The sequence below is a fragment of the Anabrus simplex genome, chromosome 1 (genome assembly GCF_040414725.1).
Source record: "Anabrus simplex isolate iqAnaSimp1 chromosome 1, ASM4041472v1, whole genome shotgun sequence".
Classification (NCBI taxonomy): Eukaryota; Metazoa; Arthropoda; class Insecta; order Orthoptera; family Tettigoniidae; genus Anabrus; species Anabrus simplex.
The window spans coordinates 18,798,673-18,825,742 of NC_090265.1; the positions used below are offsets into that span (position 1 = coordinate 18,798,673).

At 37.5% G+C, this 27,070-nt stretch overlaps 1 protein-coding gene across 1 annotated transcript in view; it reads left to right on the forward strand.

Annotated features, from left to right (window-relative positions):
- The window catches only part of LOC136859701 (cilia- and flagella-associated protein 45), a 219,737-nt gene that overhangs the window by 91,811 nt on the left and 100,856 nt on the right, over nt 1-27,070 (forward strand). Inside the window, exon 5 of the mRNA XM_067138711.2 lies at nt 22,864-23,053. Within this exon, the coding sequence (XP_066994812.1) occupies nt 22,864-23,053 (190 nt within the window). The remainder of the gene's footprint in view (nt 1-22,863; nt 23,054-27,070) is intronic.

The following is a 27,070-nucleotide window of genomic DNA, read 5'->3' on the forward strand; positions in this document are numbered from 1 at the left end:
CGTCAACAAATCTGCACCAAAAATGTATATTATCTATTTCTTTGATTGACGTGTTTTCTAAGTTATCTATATATATTTCTGCTAATATTCCGGAGGCAGGAGACCGCATAGGTAGGCCTTGTTGCTGATAAATGGTATCGTGAAATCTGAAATAGTTATTGTTTATGGCGAATTCAAGTAAGTTTATGAATTCGTTTATTTCTAAGGTGCTCAAGTTGCTGTTGTTTTTTAGGTTATATTCTATTATTTTGATTGTTTGTTTAACAGGAATGTTAGGGTACATGTTTATTATGTCAAATGAAGCAAGGGTGTGGTGTTGTTCGATCTTTAGCTCTTTGGTTCTGTTGCAAAAATCTATTGAGTTTAGTATTGTTTTGTTTGCTAAAAATGTATAGTGCTTTTTTAAAAATTTTTGGATGAATTGCGATAATTTGTAGGTTGGACTGGCTCTACAGTTTATAATTGGTCTCATAGGTACGTCTTCTTTATGTATTTTTGGGTAGGCTTTCGCAGTCGGTAATTTGGGGTTCATTGTTATGAGTTTAGCAGATTCAGTTTCGGTGAGAAGAAAGTGTGTGTTTTTAAGTAAAATTTTTAAATTCCTTTGTATGTTGTTGGTTGGATCTCGGCGTTTAATAGAAAAAGTATTGTCTTGGAAACATTTTTTAGTCTTTGTTATGTATTCATTTTTATCCATAATGACCGTAGTGTTGCCTTTGTCGGCCTTCGTTACTAGTAGATTGTTCTGTTTTATTTTATTTTTAAGTTTGTTTAAGTTCGATCTATTGGTGGTATTCATGTTTGGGTTATTATTGTGGATGCTATTGATGTATTGCGGGATCTTTCTACTGATTTCGTGTCTTACTTCGTCTCGTATGTCATATGGGATCTTTTGTAAAGCAAGTTCTGTTTCGGTAATGGTAGTTATAATATTCTGGTAGGATGATGCATTACCCCAGTTGTGTTTGGGTCCCCTGTTCAATATATCCGTTTCTACGTCGTCAAATACGGTGTGCGTAAGATTTTTTATAGGCGGATGGAATTTATGTTGGGAATCCTTGTTAGGAAGAGAGGGATCTTTGTTTTGGATTATGGTTAGTGGCTTTGGTTTACTTTGTTGTTGTTTCAGTGTTTCCAGTTTTTTGTATAGTGTGTTTTGTTTCTTTATGGCTAAGTCTTCTATTTTTTCTCTGGAAATTCGTTGAAAGTAATTCCAATAGCTCTGTGGGAGTTCATGGGATGCTTTCAGGTGTGTTGAGTAAAGTTCATTATTAAGGTGTTGTTTCTTATGATATAGGAATTTTATTTCTTCTTTTAACCAAATTTCATTAGTCCTGTTTTGTGTTTTGCGTGTCTGAGCAGTTCGTCTGTGTTTATTACTGTTTTTCTGGAGAAATTACGGTGTTAAGTTGTTTGAAAGACATTCCTTCAAAAAGGCAATGCTTTTGGTTGTGTTCATTAGTTTAATTTTCAAGTTCTGATATTTAAATGCCTTACGTTTTGCCTGGTTGGCTTCCGTATTATTATTTATAAATTTCATTTTCCGTATTGACAGATTCAACGTATAGATAAGAAATGTGTTTTTCCACCAATCAATACACAATTTATTTTAATAGATTAAACTAGTACCGGTTTCGGCTCTTTAACGGCCATCATCAGCTAGTATATGATTTGTTTTAGCCATTGGGCAATTCACAAGTTGTTATTGTATTAGGCATCCGGATGTCTAATGGGGGATGGAAATGTATACAATAGCATATAATTAAAATATCAGTAGTCAGGGTAAAAAGTTACAAATTAGAACATGAGTATGTAAAAATATTTAAACACACAGGCCACAATATATAACACTTAAAAAGTTTCAACACATTAAAATGGTACGTATAGGTAGACACTTGTTAAAATTTTTAATTCATGCTACATAGATTCCATTTTTCTGTCCTCTGTACAGTTCCTTTGCTTCTAAGTTATGTTGATTTTAGCTGCGTAAGGTAATCCTCAAGAACATTCTGAAACTGGTGTACGTCATATTGATATGGGCCTTTGTCATGAAGAAATTTTGTTATGTTATATATCAATACGGAAAATGAAATTTATAAATTATGAAACTGGAGTGTGTATCGTAGTGATAGGATAGGAAGGGTGGGAGGGGGAGTATTCATTCTGGTGAAAGAAGAATTTGTAAGCTACGAAAATGTTCAAGATGAGACACATGAAATTCTAGGTATAAGGCTCATTTCTAAAGATAATAGGCAACTTGATATATTTGGAGTGTACAGATCGGGAAAGGGTAGCACTGATGCAGATTCGGAATTATTTGATAGGATAGTCAGCTATGTGGGAAATGAAATGGAAAGAAATGTGATTGTAGCGGGAGATCTGAATTTGCCAGATGTCAATTTGGAAGGAAATGCGAACGACAGGAAGCATGACCGACAAATGGCAAGTAAGTTAATATGGGAAGGACAGATGATTCACAAGTGATGGAACCAACCAGAGGGAAAAATATCCTGGCTGTGGTGCTGATAAAACCAGATGAGCTCTATTGGAAAACTGATGTAATAGATGGTATTAGTGATCATGAAGCTGTTTTTGTGGTAGTTAAAAATAAATGTGATAGAAAGGAAGGTCTTAAAAGTAGGACTGTTAGGCAGTACCATATGGCTGATAAAGCAGGCATGAGGCAGTTTCTAAAAAGTAGCTATGATCGGTGGAAAACGGTAAATAAAACTGTAAACAGACTCTGGGATGGGTTTAAAGAAATTGTTGAGGAATGCGAAAACAGGTTTGTACCATTAAGGCTGGTAAGGAATGGTAAAGACCCACCTTATTATAATAGAGAAATAAAGAGACTAAGAAGGAGGTGTAGACTGGAAAGAAATAGATTTAGAAATGGCTGTGGAAGTAAGGAGAAATTGAAGGAACTTACTAGAAAATGGAATCTAGCAAAGAAGGCAGCTAAGGATAACATGATGGCAAGCATAATTGGCAGTCATACGAATTTTAGTGAAAAATGGAAGGGTATGTATAGGTATTTTAAGGCAGAAACAGGTTCCAAGAAGACATTCCTGGAAAAATTAATGAACAAGGGGAGTGTGTATGTGATGATCTTCAAAAGGCAGAAGTATTCAGTCAGCAGTATGTAAAGATTGTTGGTTACAAGGATGATGTCGAGATAGAGGAGGAGACTAAGGCCAAAGAAGTAATAAAATTTACGTATGATAACAATGACATTTACAATAAGATACAAAAGTTGAAAACTAGAAAAGCGGCTGGAATTGATCAGATTTCTGGGGATATACAAAAGACAATGGGTTGGGATATAGTACCATATCTGAAGTATTTATTTGATTATTGTTTGGTGGGAGGAGCTATACCAGATGAATGGAGAGTTGCTATTGTAGCCCCGGTGTATAAAGGAAAGGGTGATAGACATAAAGCTGAAAATTACAGGCCAGTAAGTTTGACATGCATTGTATGTAAGCTTTGGGAAGGCATTCTTTCTGATTATATTAGACATGTTTGTGAAATTAATAACTGGTTCGATAGAAGGCAATTCGGTTTTTGGAAGGGTTATTCCACTGAATCTCAACTTGTAGGATTCCAGCAACATATAGCAGATATCTTGGATTCTGGAGGTCAAATGGACTGTATCGCGATTGACCTGTCTAAAGCATTTGATAGGGTGGATCATGGGAGACTACTGGCAAAAATGAGTGCAATTGGAATAGACAAAAGAGTGACTGAATGGATTGCTATATTTTTAGAAAATAGATCTCAGAGAATTAGAGTAGGCAAAGCTTTATCTGACCCTGTAATAATTAAGAGGGGAATTCCTCAAGGCAGTATTATTGGACCTTTATGTTTTCTTATATATATAAATGATATGAGTAAAGGAGTGGAATCGGAGGTAAGGCTTTTTGCGGATGATGTTATTCTCTATAGAGTGATAAATAAGTTACAAGATTGTGAGCAACTGCAACGTGACCTCGAAAATGTTGTGAGATGGACAGCAGGCAATGGTATGATGATAAACGGGGTATAAAGTCAGGTTGTGAGTTTGACAAATAGGAAAAGTCCTCTCAGTTTTAATTACTGCGTTGATGGGGTGAAAGTTCCTTTTGGGGATCATTGTAAGTATCTAGGTGTTAATATAAGGAAAGATCTTCATTGGGGTAATCACATAAATGAGATAGTAAATAAAGGGTAAGATCTCTGCACATGGTTTGAGGGTGTTTAGGGGTTGTAGTAAGGATGTAAAGGAGAGTGCATATAAGTCTCTGGTAAGACCCCAACTAGAGTATGGTTCCAGTGTATGGGACCCTCACCAGGATTACCTGATTCAAGAAGTGGAAAAAATCCAAAGAAAAGCAGCTCGATTTGTTCTGGGTAATTTCCGACAAAAGAGTAGCGTTACAAAAATGTTGCAATGTTTGGGTTGGGAAGAATTGAGAGAAAGAAGAAGAGCTGCTCGACTAAGTGGTATGTTCCGAGCTGTCAGCGGAGAGATGGCGTGGAATGACATTAGTAGACGAATACGTTTGAAAGGCGTTTATAAAAGTAGGAAAGATCACAATATGAAGATAAAGTTGGAATTCAAGAGGACAAACTGGGCAAATATTCATTTATAGGAAGGGGAGTTAGGGATTGGAATAACTTACCAAGGGAGATGTTGAATAAATTTCCAGTTTCTTTGAAATCATTTAGAAAAAGGCTAGGAAAGCAACAGATAGGGAATCTGCCACCTGGGCGACTGCCCTAAATGCAGATCATTGTTGATTGATTGATTGATTGATTGATATTCGGTGACTATCACATGACATTTGCTAAGTCAGTGTATATAGCACCCAATTCCTCTTCAATCTTATATTTAAATAGCTCTTTTGGTATGCAATGACGACAGATTCAGCCTTTCCTTCTTCTCAGATGTTTCACGTATTGTAACCTTTTTCTTCTTTCCGCAAAGAATAAATTACGTCTCAAATGTTTTTAGAACAATCTGTTCCATCTCAACATTCTTATACATGGCCCTTGCAATTCTATGCTTTCTATATTTAATTTGATCTGAGTTTTGGTGACATTTGTCATATATTTATTCTGCCCTAAGTTGCCGTGTGCCATTTTGTCTGTCCCTTTCTCCTTCGTTTTTGCATGTGGACTGTAGCGTAATGATTCATTTCACCTCCCAGTTATTTTTAAATATATTGCTTGTGATATATTTATAATGGTCATCTGGTCTTTCTTTTAATGTATCTTTACACTACTCTGTTTCTTCCTCCTGAATTCCATTTGTAATTTTGTTGAAATTTAAATTAATACTATTTTTAGCCTCATCTGTTCATGTGATCTTCTTCTCTTCGTTTAATAAGGTTCACTACCACTACCCATCTGGTATTCTATGTCAGAGTACTCTTCTCCTTTACAGGCTTCCAATAGATTATTTCACATCTGCACTTGATTTTCTTTAAAATATAACTTTAGGTTCGCTGAGTTATGAGTCCCTTTATATGTTTCAGTCATGTTCTCAACCTGGTATGTGTTGTTTCCAAATGCTTTCTTAATAATATATGGTCCATCATATAAATGTACGAATTTTGTGAAAATTTTCTCTGTGACGTTGGAACTCTGCGACTTCCTAATTAACACTGGATCATTTGTTTCATAGGTGGATGGAATCTTTTGTTCTTCATTCTTCTCAATCTTAGATTGCTTTTCCATCTTTCTCGGACCATATTTTTTATCTCTTGTGCATCCAGTCTATTTTCTTCCACTTCATCTAAGATTGCGTTCCATGGTCTATTTGCGTATTCATTCTTATGGATCATACTTCGAATTTGTCGGGTGGATTAATATATAGTGGTGTTTATTCTCTGCTCAATTATCGGAATTACGTCGATCCATTTCCAGTGGCTTTTTCTGCAGTAAATTTGGCAAAATTTGGAAATTTCTTTCATGCACCGCTCTGCAGAATTCGATGATGGGTGTCTGACTGAGCATAACATATGTTTAATATTCAGTTCTTCCATGGCCTCACTTAATTGTTTAGACATGAATTGGGTACCACGGTCGCTTAATATTTTCTCTGGCTTTCCCATCCTTGGTATTAACGCATGCAGGACTTGCTTTGAATTAGCTCTTGTATCAGTTGCAATGCTATGTTGGAAAATACATCCATAGTCACCACGATCATTTTTTCTACCTTTCTTTGTGGTAGGAAGACGTCCAAAAATATCAATTGCATATATTCGTCTTGCTCTTGATGGCAATGTAGCTATTGAATGGTGGCTAACTAATCAAGTATTATATTTCGTCCTCTGGCATATATCACATGGGCTTATGACCTTCGATGTTAGGCCCCTTAAAACAACAAGCATCATCATCATCATCATATATCACATGTCCTGATAGTTTTCTACTGTTCTTCTTAGTCGCTTCCAAGTGAATCTCTCTAGGATGGTATGCATCACTTTATCGATACCCCCATGTCCGGTAATTCAGTGGGTATGCCTTATTAAATCTTTCTGCAGTTTCAGTGGTACGACAATTCATGCTTTATTCTGATTTCTGTCCAAATATCTTTTCAGCCTTCCATTTATCATTATATAGGCTTGTATCAACTGTGATTCGTTGGTCTCATCTTCCAGCCTGTTTATATTTTCAGCTAATTTTTCATCTGCTCATTGCAGTGTACCTATTTTCTGAAGTCTATTTAGGGAATTTTCATCCCGATCATCTAATTCTATCTGATGTATCAGTTCTTCCTGCTCCGCTGGATTTCTGCTTAATGGGTCCGCTAAGATGTTGTCCTTGCCCCTGCAGTACTCTATTTTTAATTGTAATTGTTGAGTAAACAAGATCCACCTTGTTACCCATTCACTTCCCATTGCGGCCTTTAAACCAAAAGTCAATGCTTTATGATCCATTTGTATAATTACTGGGTGCCCACTTATTATGTTAGACCATTGTTGTAACACATACACTATCGCCAACAGCTCCTGCTCCATTGTAGTATAATGCTGTTCATGCTTCCTTAATTTCCGTCTTTTGAATCCCAAGTGCGTTCGTCTTTTTACTTCGTCTCCTTCCTCCTGATATAAACATGCTCTGATTCCTGTATTAGACGCATCTGATTCTATGATGAATTCCTTCTCGTTATCGGGATAGCCTAGTTTGATGTTATTTGACATTAACTTTTTGATCTCTAAGAATTCCTTCTCCACTTCTTCATTCCATTTTCATCTGTTATTTATTTTTAATAATCTTGCAAGGGTGCTGCTACAACGGAGTATCCTTCACAGTGGTACGCGAAAAATTGCGTCATACCTAGGAATTGCCTTACTTGCTTTATTCTAGTTGAACGTGGAAAATCACATATTGCTGTTATTTTATTTAGGTTTGGTCGTATCCCCTCTCCATCTCTAATGTGTCCTACAAAGGGTATTTGCATTTGGCAGATATTTGACTGGGTGAATTTGATTTAAAACCTGTATTCTGTAAGTTTTCTACCAGTTTTTCTAGCATTTCACAATGCTGTTTGAATGTTTCCGTTGCAAGAACCAAATCAACCACATAAGAAGTCACGTAACTCTTTACCTCCGATGTTAAGTTCATGTCCAAGACCCTTATGAGTACCACACAGCTATTTTTTAAACCAAATGGAAGCCTGCAATATGCATATGTCTGGTTATTGAACATGAATCCAGTTAGCAGTCTTGATTTTTCCTCTAACACGGTGTGATGGAATAATGACGTGAAGTCCATAATAGTGAAATATTTCATGTTCCTAAATTTCTTAATGATGTTTTTTATCCTGGGTACTTGATCTTATTCTGGGATTAACTTTTCATTCAAGTTCCTTGCATCCAAGCATATTCTCAAGCTCCCATTGCTTTTCTTTATGATCACTAAAGGATTGAGGTACTGGGTGGCTGTTTTAATTGTTATTTCATCAGTCAACATTTCCTCTGTGATTCCCCTTACTTCCTGAAAATACTTTTCTGGAATCCCATACAACATTCCTTTATATGGAGTCCAATCATTTACAAGCAATTTATATTTAAAATTTGGAATTCTTCCGGGTTTATTCCTGAAAACTTCAGAGTACTTCTTCAAAATTCCATATAACTTCATCTTCTCTTCTGATGAGATTTTGGTCTCTATGAGTCTCTTCCATATTTCAGAAGTTTCTTCTTCTTCCATACTTAGGGTTCCTTCAATAGTGTTGACCATTTCTGCCTCTGCATCATCATGTCTTGTCTTTCACCTAAATATAATCCTCCTTGCTGGATGCCATCAATTTCTCGACCTTCATTTTTCATGTGCTCCCTATCCTTTATATTAACATTTAGGCTGATCATTTCGCCTGATTCCTTACCGTTATTTTTGATAATCAGAAACCTAATTTCCTGTTTGTCCATATCGACAGTCATTTTTGAGTCTACCATGAAATCCACACCTAAAATGATATATTTTATTCTATTCATAATTACGAATGGCTGTTCAAAATTTTGGTTTCCTATCCCAATATTAAGATATGTTTGAATCTTACATTTGACTGCCTTGTCTGGTATAATCCCTCTGATTTTTATTCCTGATACTGGCATCGTCGGTAATTTCATCTTTCTCTCAATTTCTAGAAATAATAGATTGATATGACACTTATACTCGCTCCCAAATCCATCAAACAGTCTCATTTCATTTACTCTCACTATAATTATTGGCAAGTTATGTTGCTGCATTCTCGCATTCGTTGCGAGTCATCTAGTGATTCATCCGGTCCAATCTCCCGTGATTCAATCTGTGAGATCACCCAACTTAAATTTTTCCATCATTGTTCTCTTCTCTATATTTATTTTTGTCTAGACTTACTCTGAAGTTGACATTTCAATTTTTCTCTCAGATACATCCGAGTTTGCACTAAAATTCGGTGCATTCGGATTCATTCGATGCTCCTCTCTTTCTGTACTCTTGTATCTTTGGAGCTCCAGACTCTCTGCACCTTCTATGTCTCCATTGACATCTTGGTCCTTTATAGCCTGCTCCCATCTATCTTTGCTCTTTGTATTTTCCATCAGTTCTTGAACATACTTCCTATTTGCATATTCCCTCTTTTTAAAATTCTGTTCTCTCCTACCATCATGAACTTGTCTTCTTCAGTAGTTGTACCGATTCCTGTTCCCTCTGAATCTATCATTCGGTCTGTGGTATGGTATGTATCTATTATTGGTCTGATATCTTCTGTAAAATTCATGACCTTTTCTGCATTGACATCCATTTAATTCTCTTCTTCCTTCTCTTTCCTGGTATCGGGTATTATCTTTAAGCTCTCTGGGTATATTATTATCTGAACTTCCCTGTGTTATGACATGTATTGCTTCCTCGTTTACCAAATTTCGGATTAACCTACTCGTGGGACGTGTCGTCATCATATCAAGCTGTCTCAGAATGTTTTCCATATCTATGGCTGACTCTACATTTGTGACTGCTAACATTCTCTGTACGTCAGGTGGGAATTGCTTTTGGATGGTTTTAACTGCTTCTAATTCACTCCGTGCAGCATCCAAATCTTGAGAACAGTGAAACTGGTATGTGAAATAATCGCTGAATCTTGTCTGTCCCGTGGAAGCATTTTTTTGTGAATATAACTCCATCCTAAGTTGTTGTTGGACCTCAGAATTCCAATACCGTTTTAGAAATGCTGTCTTAAATTCTTCGTAATCATGCAAACTGTTTTTAAATGCTTAATTGGCTTTATTAGGATTGGAAACAAGATGTTTTTTCAATTATTGGCAGTCTTTCCTCGTCAGGAATTCAGTTCTCTGTGAAGTAATCCTCCATCTCCCTCAAGAATTGCTTTGGGGATATACTTGCAGTATTAATAAAATGCTTGGGCCTGTTGTCAAAATTTTAATAATATTTATTACTGCAGGATTTCCATTATTATTACTGCGATTTCCTACTATCATGTTGTTGGCAATTTGGTTTGACTCTGTAGTTATGTTGGGTGTTGCTTCTCTCTCATTAATTTGAATCTCCATCGCTCTCAACATATTAGATTTTGTCGCCTGATTCTCTGCTCTTAGTTTTCGTATTTCCTTATGAATTATTCATAATTCTCCTTCTGCTTTATCAATTCTCCCATTAGTTTCATTCTTATTATGTTCTACTTCTTCTTTTATTATACCCAGTTTATCTGCGATTTTATCTCTGGCCATAACAAAATTTACTTCCATCAATCTAGTTGTAACTTCAATTCCTTCATTTAATTGATTAATCCTTTCTTGGCATTGTCTCCACTTCTCCTTGGAATTTACTCTCAATCCCTCGAGGTTTTCTGTTCTTTTCTTTATTTCTTCTTCTTTCAAATCCTGGATTACATTTCCGTTCTATGACAGTTCCTCTTTGACTTTATTTATCTCTTTGTAAACTTCTCTACTCTTATTTTCTATTATTCCTGTCATTTCGGTACGAAAGTTTATGTGTTGTCTTGATTTGTACTACTTCTGTTCCGATGTTCTCAATTTCCATCTTCATAGCTTCTTTCTGTCTTTCCTCCATCCTCCTCATTTCCCCAATTTGTCTTTGTTGTCCTTCTGTCTGCATTTGTTGGAATTCTTCCATCACTCGATGTTGCCTTTCCTCTTCTTTTCACCTTTCTCTCTTCGCTTCCTCATTCTGTCTTTTTGTTTCTTCAACCATTTCCTGATATCTCTCCTCCTGTTTCTTCCTTATTTCCTTCAACATCTCTAAGACTCCTTTTTTGCTCTTCCTTCGTTTTCTGTATTTCTTACTGGTTAATTCATATCGCTTCATCTCTCTTCTGCGATTCCTCCTCAATCTCTTTCTGATATTCCTTAAATTGCATTCTTAACTGACTTAAGTTCAACATATTTATGTTAATTTCTATTCTGTTGATTGAGATAAATAATCTATAGTTCACTAAATTTCGTGCAGTCTCCAAAATCGAGTCTCTAAATTTCACTACAAACTTATATATTAGCCTTAACTCTATACTTAATCTATTACTTAAATTTCTCTTTTTCTTTCTGTGTTAACTGTGTACAATTACCCAGGATTGCTAAAACCTGGCCGCATCAATTCATTTTAAAGTCATAACAAGATCCTGATTTTTTTAAACCAACTCGAAACCCATTTCTGTTATATTCACTCCATATAGAATTAATATATATATATATATATATATATATATATATATATCCATATTTCATTATGAATCCTACCAATATACTATCCTACATTATTGCCATCATCAACATATTCAAGTTGTATCAGACAACATAAATATATACAGTGTGTCCTTTCTTTCTTTAATTCCTTTCTCTTGACATTCTCTACTTGCTCTCCCGTTGTGATACATCTCTGTATCTCTTGCTAACTTCCTCTTGCTTGATGTTGGCATGTCACAAGTCTCTCTGTTTCTCTTGCTATCTTTCTCTTGCTTCACGTTCGGGCGCCAATAAAATCTCTACCCACCTGTATCCAAGTCGGAGTGAAGACAATCCCGGTAGCATCTTAGGAAAAACATTTTCAGCAATAATATATTTATTTATCGTAGGTTCCAAGAAAGATCGCCTTCCATTCCTCTCTTAGTATCGCTCAATAAATCATATTCTTGTCGGTGGACGTCTCCATTTGACATTCAGTGGCAGCAAGTCTGAACGTAAATGAATATGTGGCCTTAGCACTACATATGTCTTATCCTAGTCCTACATAAATATTAATCAAAATCTCTAGTAATCATTCGTGAAATAATCTTTCTTATTTACAATTTTTCTCTCTGGTGAATACTCATAATTGAAATGGGATTTTTTAAGATATCAACTGATCTGTCCAACACTGAACTTCCCCTGTCGGAAAAAATAAATTTAACGACATGAGTAAGATGTCCTACTGAAAATATAATTCATGTTATTCATATTTGATCATCCTGATGATCCTACACAAAACCTTCATCTTTATTATCTTTATTATATGGGAATTTTCATAATTGGAGCCCTATCATGTCTAATTTTGTCTTATGAACCTTTATTATAGCCTATAACATATTATTGTCTGGGATTCTTATTATGACTTTATTTTACTTTTGAGATTTAAGATATCTGATAAGTTTCTTTAACATGGCCAAAAATTGTTGCCATACCTTCAAAATGTTGCTAGAAATGAAATATTCATATGTTTCTCTTATATACTAAAATTCGTCAGTGATATTAGCAAATATAAACAAGTTGAATCTACCTTTCATTAATCATCAACTAGCATAATGCAATATATATGTGCCAATCTGTCATATATTATTCCACAGTCAATCATAGTCTAACTTCATTACATATTCAGTTGTACCATCCATTGAATCTACCATCCATTCAATCTACAGATCGTTTGGGAAAGAAAGACTCTAAACACGTCGATTACTCTTACTACATATCCTTACATCTTCACTACTCATAATATGTTACTGTGTGTTTCAAATTGACATAAAATCAGCTGTACTCTTACTAATACACTCTTCTCAAACAGAGCCTAACCCTATAATAATTACTCAATATGATCCTCTATCGATGTATCATATAACTTCGCAATATCTTCTTCTTACATACAACCTCTCGAAACATGAACACTTAAATCTCAATATTTCCACTAATACACAATTTGAATCTATCTCTTCTTAGTCATCATTCTTCTTGTTTCATTAATCTTCTTCATAACCCCTCATTTGTTACAATATTAATCTCCCTCGACAATACTGCTTCAGGTAGGATCCATGTCGTCATTTAATTCTTATAGACGTGGTCATATTTGTCAATATAATTGCGTCCTAGAGCTCCTCTACGTCTCATATAACATGCGTTCTTCCCAATACTTTCAGAATCATAACTGAATAGCATTTCCAAGTAGATTGGTATCAAATATCGATTTGTAATACACTCAGTGGAAGCATCAACATAATCATATCACTTCCCCTGTCAGTATACATATAAATTAAAATAAACAATATTCGTGGTTTTATAACCAAGATCTGCTACTGTTGGTCAGGATTTGGCACATAGAATAAATCTGACGGAGAATTTTGTTGAAAGAAAATATTTCTACCTAATGATATAAATACCTTAAAAAAAGAAACATCTCATATCTTGTCACTCCTCCGAAACTGCCTCCTTCTCAGACGTTACATGTGTTCTATGCGGCCGGTCACTACCTCCCCGGACGTCATCTCTGGTCCCATTGCATTGATGCTGCTGTGCCTCGTTGTGGCAACCTGGGCAATCTACTCCCACAGCTTAGGCTGACTCCAAGGTGTTACAGTTGTTCATGAAAGTAAAAAATCAATATTGGATTGACAGAATACATATTTAAATTGCTCATTTAGCCTCTTTACTGGTGCTACATGAAATTGCGTACTGGTATCTATACATATCTGGATACATCTTATTGTAATTAAATATAACTTTCCCGGCGAATATGAATTTCAATTGCTAATCCAGTTTCTCTTTTATGTACTCAATTACCTTTAGTACGAAATTTTGCCCTCTCCCTTCTCCTCTACAACGGGCTCAATATCTCCTCCAACTGGTATTTAAATTTGAAAATGTCGGATTTTTCTTGTATTTTAATTTTAGTTCCTATGCTATATAGCGTGCAATTTCTCTTTGATCTTATGTATAAATAGCTCTTTTGATACGCAGTGATGGCAGATTCACCCTTTCCTTCTTCTCAGATGTTTCACGTAATGTAACATTTTTTCTCTCCGTAAAGAAAGAATTACTACTCAATGTTTTTAGAACAATCTGTTCCATTTCAATGTTCTTATACATGGCCCTTGCAATTCCATGCCTACTATATTTAAGTTGATCTGAGTTTTGGTGACTTTTTCATATATTTATTCTGCCTGAAGTTGCCGTGCGCAATTTTATCTGTCCCTTTATCCTTCGTATTTGCATCTGGATTGTAGCGTAATTGTACAATACCAAAAACAAAAATAATCAACCCAGTGTTGTAAATCTTAAAATAAAAAAATTACTGAACAATTTTAATAATTCCTCTTCACGGCAGAGGGTATAACATCAGTTTTTAAGTAGAGACATCTATGGAAAAAAGTCCAAACTATTAGTATTAGTTGGTGCAAACTTTGTATATCAGAAGGCATTCTTCAAGGTGCTTCATTTGAATGAAGGGGGCAGGTGTACCTAACGGTATTATTATTATTATTATTATTTCTTGTTTCGTTTCGGCCAACTAAGGACCACGTCATTTCAACTGTTTTCCTTGTGCTTTAATGTTGGTCCAGTATTCCTTCATTTGTATACGGTGTTGCTCCTTTCGCTCTTCCGTGCATGCCTTTTCAGTTTTCATCTTCGGCTTTGGTAGGAAACTCTGATGTTCTGGGAGTTTTTTCTTAAGGGGGACACGCTCCTGGATATCTTCAAATGAGATCCCAATCTCCTGCAGATCTTTCTGTACCTCACTGAACCATGTCACCTTTGCCTTTTTCTCTTGGAGGAAAGTGAAAATGCAGTTGGTTAACCGTGTTGACTTCATTCGGGCCATGTGTCCATAAAAAGTAATCCTCCTTTTTCACATTGTCGGTTATTTCCTCCACATGCGAGTACAACTCCTGATTGTGCCGTCTCCTAAACTTGCCATTGTCTTTGACTGGACCTAAGATTTTCCTCAAAATTTTCCTTTCGTTGGCCTCCAATTTCTCTATAATGCCTTTTTTGTTCATGGTGAGACATTCCGCTGCATACAGAGCCTCTGGCCGGATGACAGTGCAACAGTGTTTGATTTTGCGTTCAGAGATATATATCTTTTGTTATAGACATTTTCGGTCAGATGGTAAGCCATTTCCATTTTATTCATGCATGAAGAAAAGGCTTCTTTTTCGGACAAGTTAGGTTCTATCCATTCACCAAGGTACTTAAATTTTTCAACCCGCTTCACTTTTCCATGAATCCCTACTAGCTCACTTGGCGCCAGTTCGATATTTGTAATGAATTTTGTTTTCTCAAAGGAGATTTGGAGGCCCGTTTTTGCAGCTTGTGTTTGAAGCTAGAACTGCTTCATGGCCACATCCACGGAATCAGCGAAAACCACAAGATCGTCTACAAATGCTAGACAGTCAATTGAAAGGTTCTTGTTCTTGTGGCCTAATCTGACTCTGCTTTCATAACTCACTTCTCGGCACCATTCACGGATCACTTTCTCAAGAATGCAGTTGAACAACACAGGTGACGAGACTATCTCCCTGCCTAACCCCTGTCCGTATTTCAAGTCTCTCCTCTAAACTTCACCTTTGAGATGGTGTTGGTGAGAGTTTGTTGGATGATCACTCTTGTTTTACCGTCCAAGCCAAATTCCTTTAAGATCTGAAGTAGGGTAGTTCTATCAATTGAATCATAGGCTTTCTTAAAGTCGATGAACGTTACTACAAAAGGCTTACTCCTTAGTTTATGATATGAAAGGACAGATTTCAGATTCATAATCTGCTCCACACATGACCGTCCTTTCCTGAAACCTCCTTGGTAATCACCCAGCTCTGGATCTAGCTGTTCTTCTGCCCTGATTTGAAGAGCTGTCGAGAGAAGTTTGTAGGTTATAAGTAGGAGGGAGATGCCGCGATAGTTGTTGACATCCGACTTGTCGCCTTTGTTATGAATTGGGTGGATTAGGGCAGATGTCCAGTCACTTGGAAGTCTTTCAGTATTCCAGATTTCATGTATGATGTCCGTTAACTTCTCCACTACATTGTCACTAGCAAACTTCCACAATTCAGCTATTATTGAATCTTCACCCGGCGCTTTATTATTCTTCAAGGATTGGATAATCTGTCTGATTTCCTCTTTCGTAGGTGGAGCTGAATCTCGGTGGACTGTTGTTTTATCTTCAAATGTGAATCTGGACATTGGGGCCTCGCAGTTAAGAAGGGATTTGAAGTATTTTGCAAGGATCCGGCAGTTTTGCTTGTCGTTATGGGCTAGGTTTCCATTGGAATCTCTGAACTGTAGGCTCGGTGTGTCGTATTTCCTCAAGTTGATTTTAAATGTTTTATAAAAGTCGCGTGTATTGTTCTTCTTGAAATCCTCCTCAATTTGAGCCAGCTGGTGTTTATCAAAAGCACGTTTAACGCTGAGGATGGTTTTTGCTGCACATTTTCTCTCATTCAAGAAGTTTGTCCAGTTGACTTGGTTCTTTAGCGAGTTCCATTTCTGCCAGGCGAACTGTCTTTGCCTTATCGCTGCATCGCATTAACTGTTCCACCAAGCATGGTTTCTGGGCTTAGTAAGCTGAACCGTCTCTTTAGCTGTTTTGACCAGGGCCTCGCGCAGTTGTTCCCAGTTCTCTGCATCCACCGATTGTAGTTTCTGAGTGAACTCATGGTTAGATCCTATTTTTTCTCTATCATATCTTTCAATCCTTTTGGCTCGAACTCTCCTTGTGTTTCGCGGGAGCAGTTTGATTTTTACCTTGGATAGATAGTGATCTGAGTCCAGTTTTGCTTGTCTTAGAACTTTAACATTCTGAATTTCTCTTTGAGCCTTCCGTGCGATCGCGATATGATCAATCTGGAATTCATCAAGGTGGTGATTTGGGGATTTCCAGGTCTTGTGTTTCTTGGGCAGGTGTTTAAAAGCAGTAGACTTCATTACGAGGTTAAATGCTATGAGGTTAAATGCCTTACACAGCTCTATTAGCCTTTCTCCATTACGATTTGTTCTCTGGTGGGCAGGATAGTTTCCTACTACGATGTTTCGAACTTTCTCTCTTTGCCTACCTGGGCATTGAAATCTCCAAGCATGATTATGGTGTGTTTGTCTGGAATCTTGGATAAAATCTTCTCAAGTTCTTCCCAGAATCTATCAGTTCCCTCTGGTTCTCTCTTGTTCGCTTGGTTGATCGGCGCATGAACGTTCACAATAGTATACATTTTGTTTGTGCTTCGAAAGGACAGAGTAGAGACTCTGCTATTCACAGAGGTGAAATTTGTTATTGAGTCCAGAATCATTTTGTTGACTACAAATGCTGTGCCAAGGTGGGGGACAGTTTGTATGACACGTTTACCATGTTTACCCTTGAAGATCCTGTAACCTTCAGATTCAAAGGCCTGCTCATCTATAAATCTCGTTTCCTGAATTGCTGCAATCAAAATTTGCTGTTCTGATAGGATATCTGTGAGCAGTTTTCCCACCTTCTGGAGAGAATTGGCATTAAAGGTAGCAAAGAAATTCTTGGCTCTATGTTTGATCTTTCGTGGAGTCTCCGATACCTCCGAGCATGTTGGTGCAGGCTCCCCAGAATGCGAAGGCCCACTAACGCATACAAGACGACGGTGGATTGGTTACCACCTGGGGTAGTAGCTTTAGCTGAAATTTCCTCCTTGCTTTTTTCACAGTTGAAAAACTGTAGACTGGGGTCGGTGATATTTCGCACCGACCAAGGTACTACCAAGGTTTTGAGCCTTGGAGCCCCCAGCACTGATCGGTTCACCGACCCAGTTTCCCGCTGGGATTGGTTACCCAACCTTCCACTGGGTTTCTCGGCTTAACAGGGGCACCTCATGTAGGTTACGTGCTGGAGTTGGAGTGAAAGAGGCTAGTTGGATTCTCTTGCTGAATCCAATAGTTTATTGTTGCAAATGGTCGCAACGATGCATTTCACTCCCATGACTTGGAATGTTTGGCTATGGAGTGTTTACATCCATTTAGTATTACTATTATTATTTACATAGTCGGATGATCGCATTGTTTTTGAGGTTATGTCATGAAACATTTACTGTATATAGACATTGACATGAGTTCAGTTAATGTAAGAACCTGTGTATAATTTATTATTACCTGTATATAATTTATTATTACCTGTATATAATTTATCATTATCTGTATATATGATGTGTAATCTGCTACAGTATTGTGAAACACACTGTAACATCCAGAATGGCACTAGGCAGACGAGAATTATGGAGAATATTCTGTACATGTAATTAATCTCATAATGGGACCGTATTGAGGACAATATATTAAAATTATAAAATCCTTTTAATCACAACCACCTACTCAATACATTATATTACTCATTGAATTATAAAACAATCATGAGGTGTCTTAAATAAAGGAACATGTTTCGTTCGACATAGCGAACATCATCAGCCTTAATTTACAAGGATTAGGTCAGGGCCCTGAACTGAATGATAAAAATTATTAAAAAGGTGACAATACCATAATAAAAAGTAAAATGATAACATTAAACATGAAATTATAACGATATGTACAGATTAACAGCAAGAATGCAGAGGAATACTTTGAATGATGGTAGTCTATAGAGTTAAAACAAACATGAGGTTGTAAAAGTAAAAAGATACAGATGTAGTAGATCCCAAATTATAAGTCAATGTGTGAAGCGTGGACCAATCGCCGACCATGGAGCTCCTAATTGAGCAAACCAAAAGTTAAAATAGAGTCTACTGAACAGCGCGAGCCAAGCTGAGTCAGTCAAAAGGCGCAAAGCGACCTTAGCTTCGTCGCTTTGCGCCTTTTGACTGACTCAGCTTGGCTCGCGCTGTTCAGTAGACTCTATTTTAACTTTTGGTTTGCTCAATTAGGAGCTCCATGGTCGGCGATTGGTCCACGCTTCACACATTGACTTATAATTTGGGATCTACTACATCTGTATCTTTTTACTTTTACAACCTCATGTTTGTTTTAACTCTATAGACTACCATCATTCAAAGTATTCCTCTGCATTCTTGCTGTTAATCTGTACATATCGTTATAATTTCATGTTTAATGTTATCATTTTACTTTTTATTATGGTATTGTCACCTTTTTAATAATTTTTATCATTCAGTTCAGGGCCCTGACCTAATCCTTGTAAATTAAGGCTGATGATGTTCGCTATGTCGAACGAAACATGTTCCTTTATTTAAGACACCTCATGATTGTTTTATAATTCAATGAGTAATATAATGTATTGAGTAGGTGGTTGTGATTAAAAGGATTTTATAATTTTAGAATATTCTGTACATTATATCTATGTATTAAGCTCTCTAGAATTTACAAGAAGGTATTTTGTAACATATCTTTCTAGAAGCTTGGCCAGGCACATATATAAGAAGGTGGTCTTGATGGTAGAGATGAGTTATTGTTTGGTAGGAGTTATGGTTTAACAGGAATTGTACTTGTGACCTTGTGCTGTGCTGAACCGACATGCTGTGGCAGTCAGCAGTCAACCGTTTTAACGGTGTTTCAAGGTTGCAATCTACATGTGCTTAGTGATAGGCAGTTGTTAAGAATGGTGGTTTGTTGATGTGAGTGTTTTGTTGTGACGGCAGTTATTTAGGTTAGGTGTGTGTTTAAGGGGTAACTTGAATATAATTAATTGTAAATAAATAAGTGTACCAACTGACAGCATTTTGTGTGCATCTTTATGGATACTTCAACTGGCGACTGTGACAGGGCGTAAGAATTTACAAGTAAATATGGGTGTAGTGTGAAATAGATCAAAATGCAAGTGACACTAGGAAATATGTAGGTGAAACAGCTCAAAGACGATCTCACCAAGAGAAATCTCCCGATGGACGGGAAGGAAAAATCGCTGTAGACGCGGTTATGGGAAGATTCGCAGAAAAAAGGAGAACATCCCGAAAAGTTTTTCATCGAAGTCAACGAAGATCCAGACGAAACATCGGAAGATGAGGTATTCATCCAATGCGGTTATCCACGGTGCATTCTGTCAGACAACGGGAGTCAGTTCACGTCAAGGAAGTGGCAACAAATGATGACAGAATGGGGTGTGAAGCGCTGGACCACCCCTATCTACAACCCAAGGGCCAATCCAACAGAACGATGTAACCAGAAGCTGAAAAGGATGCAACGGGTCCTGATAGACAAAGAACATCGACTGTGGGACCGTCAGATACTGCAGTCACTATTTGGCCTGCGACGACACATCAACCATGTCACTGGCTACTCCCCAGCAGAGCTGTTCCTTGGTCGACAGCTATATAGCACCAGGTTTTGGGAGATTCGTCCACCACCCACTTCTGGTCAAGATGATGCAGCTGTTTCCCTAGCAGATTGGCACCAGCAGCAGGACATCGAGGAGAAGCAAACTTTGGCCAAGAAGAGATCCCTTACCCAGGCCAGGGCTCAAGATGTCGAAGAGACCCAGATCTTCCTACCCAGGCCAACAAGTCCTGCGACATAACCACCCAGTCAATAATAAGATGGGAGGGTTTCACGCAGGTCTCGCACCTGAGTTGATCCCGTCAAGGTGGATAAGCAGCTGGACCATGGGGTCTTCTTACTAAAGACCAACCCTCCTGTCAAGGTCCATGCATTAGAGTTGTGGTGAGTCACCCAACCGCTACGCATACAGAGTAAGCATGGTACTGCACGGGTCCACCTGGAGGAGAGGCTATTAATGACACAGCACAATCTGATCATGAGGAGAATGCATCAACTATCATCGAGGAAGAGGCTGGCTGTTGTTTATAAGTTTCATTTCCGTATTGATAGATATTACTTTACAAAAAACAATATGTATATGAGTTTCCACCTTATCAATACAAATTTATTTTACATTAAGCAAGTAAATGACTGTGGGAATTGTTTCCAATGATGTATCCACAATGACACACACAAAATACTGTCAGTTGGTACACTTATTTATTTAGAACTATTTGTCTATACATTACACATTAAACACACATATAACCTAATTAATTGCCATCACAACAAAACGCCATATCAATAAACCACCATTTTAACAACTGCCTATCATGGAGCACATGGAGAGTACAACCTTGAAACAGATGACTGCTGACAAGCATGTCGTCCACAGCACGAGGTCACAAGTACAATTCCTGTTAAACCATAACTCCTACTAAACAATAACTCATCTCTACCATCAAGACCACCGCCTTATATATGTGCCTGGCCAGGATTCTAGAAAGATATGTTACAAAATACCTTCTCATAAATTCTGGAGTGCTTAATACATAGATATAATGTACAGAATATTCTCCATAGTTCTCGTCTATCTAGTGCCATTCTGGATGTTACAGTGTGTTCCACAATACTGTAGCAGATTACACATCATATATACAGGTAATGATAAATTATATACCTGTTCTTACATTAACTGAACTAGGGGTATTATTAGACATTTATGTCTATACACAGTACATGTTTCATGACAGAACCGGACAAACAATGCGATCATCCGACTACGTAAATAATACTAATACTAAATGGATGTAAACACTTCATAGCCATAATGATAATAATAATAATAATAATAATAATAATAATAATAATAATAATAATAATAATAATAATAATAACAATAATAATAATTCAAGCTCGATACTTGCATTATTTACCCATTAAAGGATATTTTTTCAAGTTATATCAGTCTATTACACTTGTGTCAGATTTTGTTCACCACTATCCGGCCACGCAACATGTCTTCACGGTTGGTTCTAAAATCAAAGAAATTGTGGGTTGCTCTTTTGTCTTCAGTAATGTTATGATGATCTTGCTTCCTAGTGTTTGTAGCATGTATACTGTGGAGCTTTTCGCCATCTTAGAAGCTCTGCAGTTTGCACTGGGTGATAAAAGAGACCACTTCTCATGCGTAGCTACGTGTTCTCATTTGTACCGACTCTACCATCAAGACCACCTCCTTATATATGTGCCTGGCCAGGCTTCTAGAAAGATATGTTACAAAATACCTTCTCATAAGTTCTCTGCAGCCCATTAACACCTGCTTCCCACAACACGCACTGGTACAGCAGATTCATGAACTTCTAGACCAGTTGTGTGAGGCTAGCACCAGCCATGTTGGGATTGAGAGAAATGATACAGCAAAAGAAGCAGTACTTTTAGTACCTAGACCTTTGAATGTACCAGCTAGGGGTATTATTGGTTCTCAGCTACGTCAAACCATATTGGCGTCCTGGGAATTGGAGTGGCTAACTATCCGAACTCCCAACAAGCTGAGAGCAATTAAGAAGACAACTACTGTGTAGTGGTCCTCTTTCCGGCCCTCACGAAGAGTGGCCGTATTTTTGTGCAGGCTGAGGATAGGTCATGGAAGATCCATGCACTCGTATCTCTTGAAGAGGCGAAGATCCCGCAGTGTGTTCTTGTGGTGCCGCTTCTCTAATGGCCTACATCCTCACAGAGTGCACCAATCTCTCTGGCCTAATACAGAATCTGAGCCTGCGGGAGATAATCAAACTCATACTAGCCAATGATGCGAATACTGCTGATCTCATTCACTATATGAGTGAGAGTAGATTAATCAAGGGCATATAAATTTCAAGTGTTCTGTTACTCAAGGAACTTATGTTCCCTTTTGATGCATTTATGACTTTTTTTACCTTAATATAATAATTTTTGTTCTATTTTTTAAATTGTTTTTAAATTCCTCCACTGAATGAATACATTTATTGCATTTTAATTTTTGTCTCCATTTAATTTATTTGTTCAGAGAGTTCTTCTTAAAACAAAAATCACCATCACCACCACCACCAGCACCACCACCACCACCACCACCACCACTCATGACTATCTCAAGACTGTCTCTTGTCTCCCTGCTCTGCTGTTTTATAGGCCAGTGGAAGATTCTAGGTAAAGAATCTCACAATTTCTGCTTCCAGGTCATTCTAGGAGCTTGTTCACTGCTAGCCAGCTTCCACCAAAATCTTTAAAGGAACTTGGCCTGCATTGTTGCCGCTCTGCCAGCATTGTCACCTTCTATTGGCATTTTTACCTCCTTCTCCGAATTTTTCTGTATTTTCAAGATATCCTAAATGTGAAAGTGGAAAGTAACATTTCACTCCCACAGGAAGGAGCTACAAGAGGAGGAACGGAGACTGGAAATGATGATGGAGCAGCAGCGTGCTAAAGCTCTACAGGACGAGGAGGAACGTAAGGAGAAGGAGGCCGCACGCGTGCAAGAATTTGTGCGCCACATCCGAGAGCAGATCAGAGAGAACGAGGTGGAGAAGATTCTGGAGTCCGAGAAGATTGAAGAGGTATGACTTTTCATTTTTTCTTTTTGATTTTGGCCACGGAAAGTAAACCTGTGCATTTATCTTGGCCTTTCTTTTCTTTACTTCCAATACTTGTTCATTCTTTCACTTAGCTGTTTCCTCCTCTCTTGGTTTGTCTTCTCCTTCTCCTGCAACCCTTGACATTTTGTATCAATCTTCTGTTATTCCAATCTTTGGATTCTCTGGCTGCTATTCGTGCTCTTGTAAATACGGTTGAACTCTCATTTTGTCAATCTGCTGTCATCCATCCTCCTTATGTGGCCAAAACATTTAATTCTCCTCTTTCTGATCCTTTCATTTTATTCATCCTTGTATAGATCTTTATTCCTCCTATGTCTAATCTCTCCTTCCTCTGTTTTCAATGGTCCCTGGATTTTCCTCTATATTTTTCTTTCCTTTTTCTCTATTTCACCAATTTTCATTGAGAACGTCACGAGGCATACAGAATCTCTGATTTAATTACTGTGTTGTAGTGTTTGATTTTAGTTTTCCTTGAGAGATTCTTCTTATTGTAGATAGCTTTTGGCAGTTGGTGTGCTAGTTTCGGTGTTCTTGCTCTTGATCTGTTTACTTCCTTATCGAGTCCATTAATCTGAATTATCTCACCTGGGTATTTAAATTTATTATTGTTGATTTTTCCATATTTTCTTTTTAGTGGTGTTGGTGAATCCCTAATATTGGTCATATATGTAGTCTTCAGAAGATACCTGAAGTCCATCTTTCCCTGATATTTCTTTCAAAAGGATGATATCTTACTGTAGTGACCATGTAACAATACTTTACTGACTGCATAAAACCATGTTAAATCAGATGTGTTTATAAATAAGAAATCTTATCATAAAGCATAAAGAATAAATTGGTATTGGAATGACAAATGAAATGATTGGTACTGTAAGCCAAATAGGCCAAGTTTATTAAGGCATTTTTCATGTGTAGACATTGTGAACAGTCAAAAATACCAAACTAACTTTACATTCCTCATCATTCCCTGTATTGCAGAGTTTCTCAGCTGGGTGCCTGTTGAGGCTAGCCCAATACGGCCCAGGCTCGTTTGTCTGAAATGTGGGCAGCTTATGTACCAAGTGAGAGAGTGAACACATTCGCTACGACACAGCTCTCCTCGCACCATTCAACGAAATCTTAATTGTAGTACAGTACCATATTAAGAGAAGACACTATAATCACAAGACTTAATATTTGGGACCGGGGGAGTTGGCTGTGCAGTTAGGGGTACGCAGCTGTCAGTTCGCATCCGGGAGATAGTGGGTTTGAATCCCACTGTCGGCAGTCCTGAAGATGGTTTTCCAGGGTTTTCCATTTTCACACCAGGCAAATGCTGGGACTGTAACTTAATTAAGGCCATGGCTGCTTCCTTCCCACTCCTAGGCCTTTCATATCCCATTGTCGCCATAAGACCTATCTGTGTCGGTGCAACATAAAGCAAATTGTAAAAAAAAAAAAAAATTAGTTTGATTTATACTGCACTTGATATTAATAAACATGGTTTTATTTTTCTATTCTTAAACATTCAAAGAAAACTGACATGTTACAATGTACACATGTACAGAATTGAAGCGTGCAAGCTTTGATTTAGTTTCCTGAATTCAGTATTTAAATTCAAGGGAGGGGATGCACCTCCTGATCGATACACAAAGATGTAAATTCAGATCTTATACTTTGCACATTAAAACACCAGTAATAGTTTCGACACTGAGGTGGGCCATTCTCAGCTAGATGTATAAATAATCCTTAAAATCTATAATAGCACTCTTCAAGGTAGTTTAAAAGTATAAAATATCACAGCTTTTTGCTGTCTATAAAATGTTCACAAGGCTGGTAGAATAGAACTTAATCTTGCTATGCACCAGAAAATTATAAAATGTCCTTCACAGTTACCGTATTTACTCATGTATTAGACCCCCGTCGCGTATTAAACCCCCTGGCTTTCGAGATGAATAAAAGGAATAAATAAATCTCGCATACAAGACCCCGCAACATAATTTGTCAAAGAAGAACAACGATTCTGCTTTGAAGCAGGTACAAGCCTTATTGCAGCTCTGATGACATCACACAAATTTTTAAATAGTTTCGTCCATACCGGTACAACCCACACAATAAGAAAAACTTGTGAAATCATGCTGTACATCTTTCTTTCGTATTTAAGAAATGTCCACCGCTGAAGCATAGGCCTACTGCAGTTCTGCTGACGTTGCACAAATAGGTGAATAGTTTTGTGTCCGACCCGCACATTGCAGTTAAGAATGTCTGCTAGTGTAATCGTTAACACAATTAGCTTCCATTCCTGAAAGCCTGAGTTTGCTTTCCGGTACTGTATTGTCAGAGATTTATGAATGGAAGGAAGATTGATATGCGGTAAAAATGGTACATGCAACTCCCTTCCAATGTGGGTCTGTCTAAAGAAGAGCCACCTCGGAATGAGGAAAAGAGTTTACTTTAGTTAAGAAATATTCACGGTTATTACTATTAATATAGCAAGGAAGATCATTTACAAAGTGATTGTTTAATACCTCGTAACTCCGGCCAATATAGGATTTTTTGGAGAGAATTAGGTTTAAAATGTAATAAAAACTCCAATCATAACTATTGTTTTTCTCACCAGCATACCTCATAAATAATAATAACATTTTGAAGATAAAACCCAAGTCCACCCAGATTCAGATCCACCTGAGGAAATCAGACAGATTATCCAATCCCTGAAGAACAATAAAGCACTGGGTAAAGATTTGATAATAGCTGAATTGTGGAAGTTTGTTAGTGACAATGCAGTGGAAAAATTAATGGGTGTCATACATGAAATCTGGAATACTGAAAGACTTCCATGTGACAGGACATCTGCCCTAATCCACCCACTTCATAAGGAAGGTGACAAGTTGGATGTTAACAACTATGCGGCATCTCCCTCCTACTCGCAGCCTACAAAATTCTTTCGAAAGCTTTTCAACTCAGGGCAGAAAAACAGCTAGATCCAGGGCTGGGTGATTACGAAGGAGGTTTCAGGAAAGGATGGTCGCGTGTGGAGGAGATTATGAATCTGAAATCTGTCCTTTCATTTCTTAAACTAAGGAGCAAACCTTTCATAGTAATGTTCATTGACTTTAAGAAGACCTATGATTCAATTGACAGAACTATCTTAATTCAGATCTTAAAGGAATTTGGCTTGGATGGTAAAATAAGAGCAATCAGCCAACAAACTCTCACCAACACCATCTCAAAAGTGAAGTTCAGAGGAGAGACTTGAAATACGGACAGGGGTTAGGCAGGGAGATAGTCTCTCACCTGTGTTGTTCAACTGCATTCTTGAGAAAGTGATCCGTGAATGGTGCAGAGAAGTGAGTTATGAAAGCAGAGTCAGATTAGGCCACAAGAACAAGAACCTTTCAATTGACTGTATAGCATTTGCAGACGATCTTGTGGTTTTCGCTGATTCCGTGGATGTGGCCATGAAGCAGATCTAGCTTCAAACACAAGCTGCAAAAACGGGCCTCCAAATCTCCTTTGAGAAAACAAAATTCATTACAAATATCAAACTGGCGCCAAGTGAGCTAGTAGGGATTCACGGAAAAGTGAAGCGGGTTGAAAAATTTAAGTACCTTTGCGAATGGATAGAACCTAACTTGTCCGAAAAAGAAGCCTTTTCTTCATGCATGAATAAAATGGAAATGGCTTGCCATATTCTGACTAAAAATGTCTACAACAAAAGATATATATCTCTGAATGCAAAAATCAAACACTGTTGCACTGTCATCCGGCCAGAGGCTCTGTATGCAGCGGAATGTCTCACCATGAACAAAAAAGGCATTATAGAGAAATTGGAGGCCAACGAAAGGAAAACTTTGAGGAAAATCTTAGGTCCAGTCAAAGACAATGGCAAGTTTAGGAGACGGCACAACCAGGAGTTGTACTCGCATGTGGAGGAAATAACCAACATAATGTGAAAAAGGAGGATTACTTTTTATAGACACATGGCCCGAATGAAGT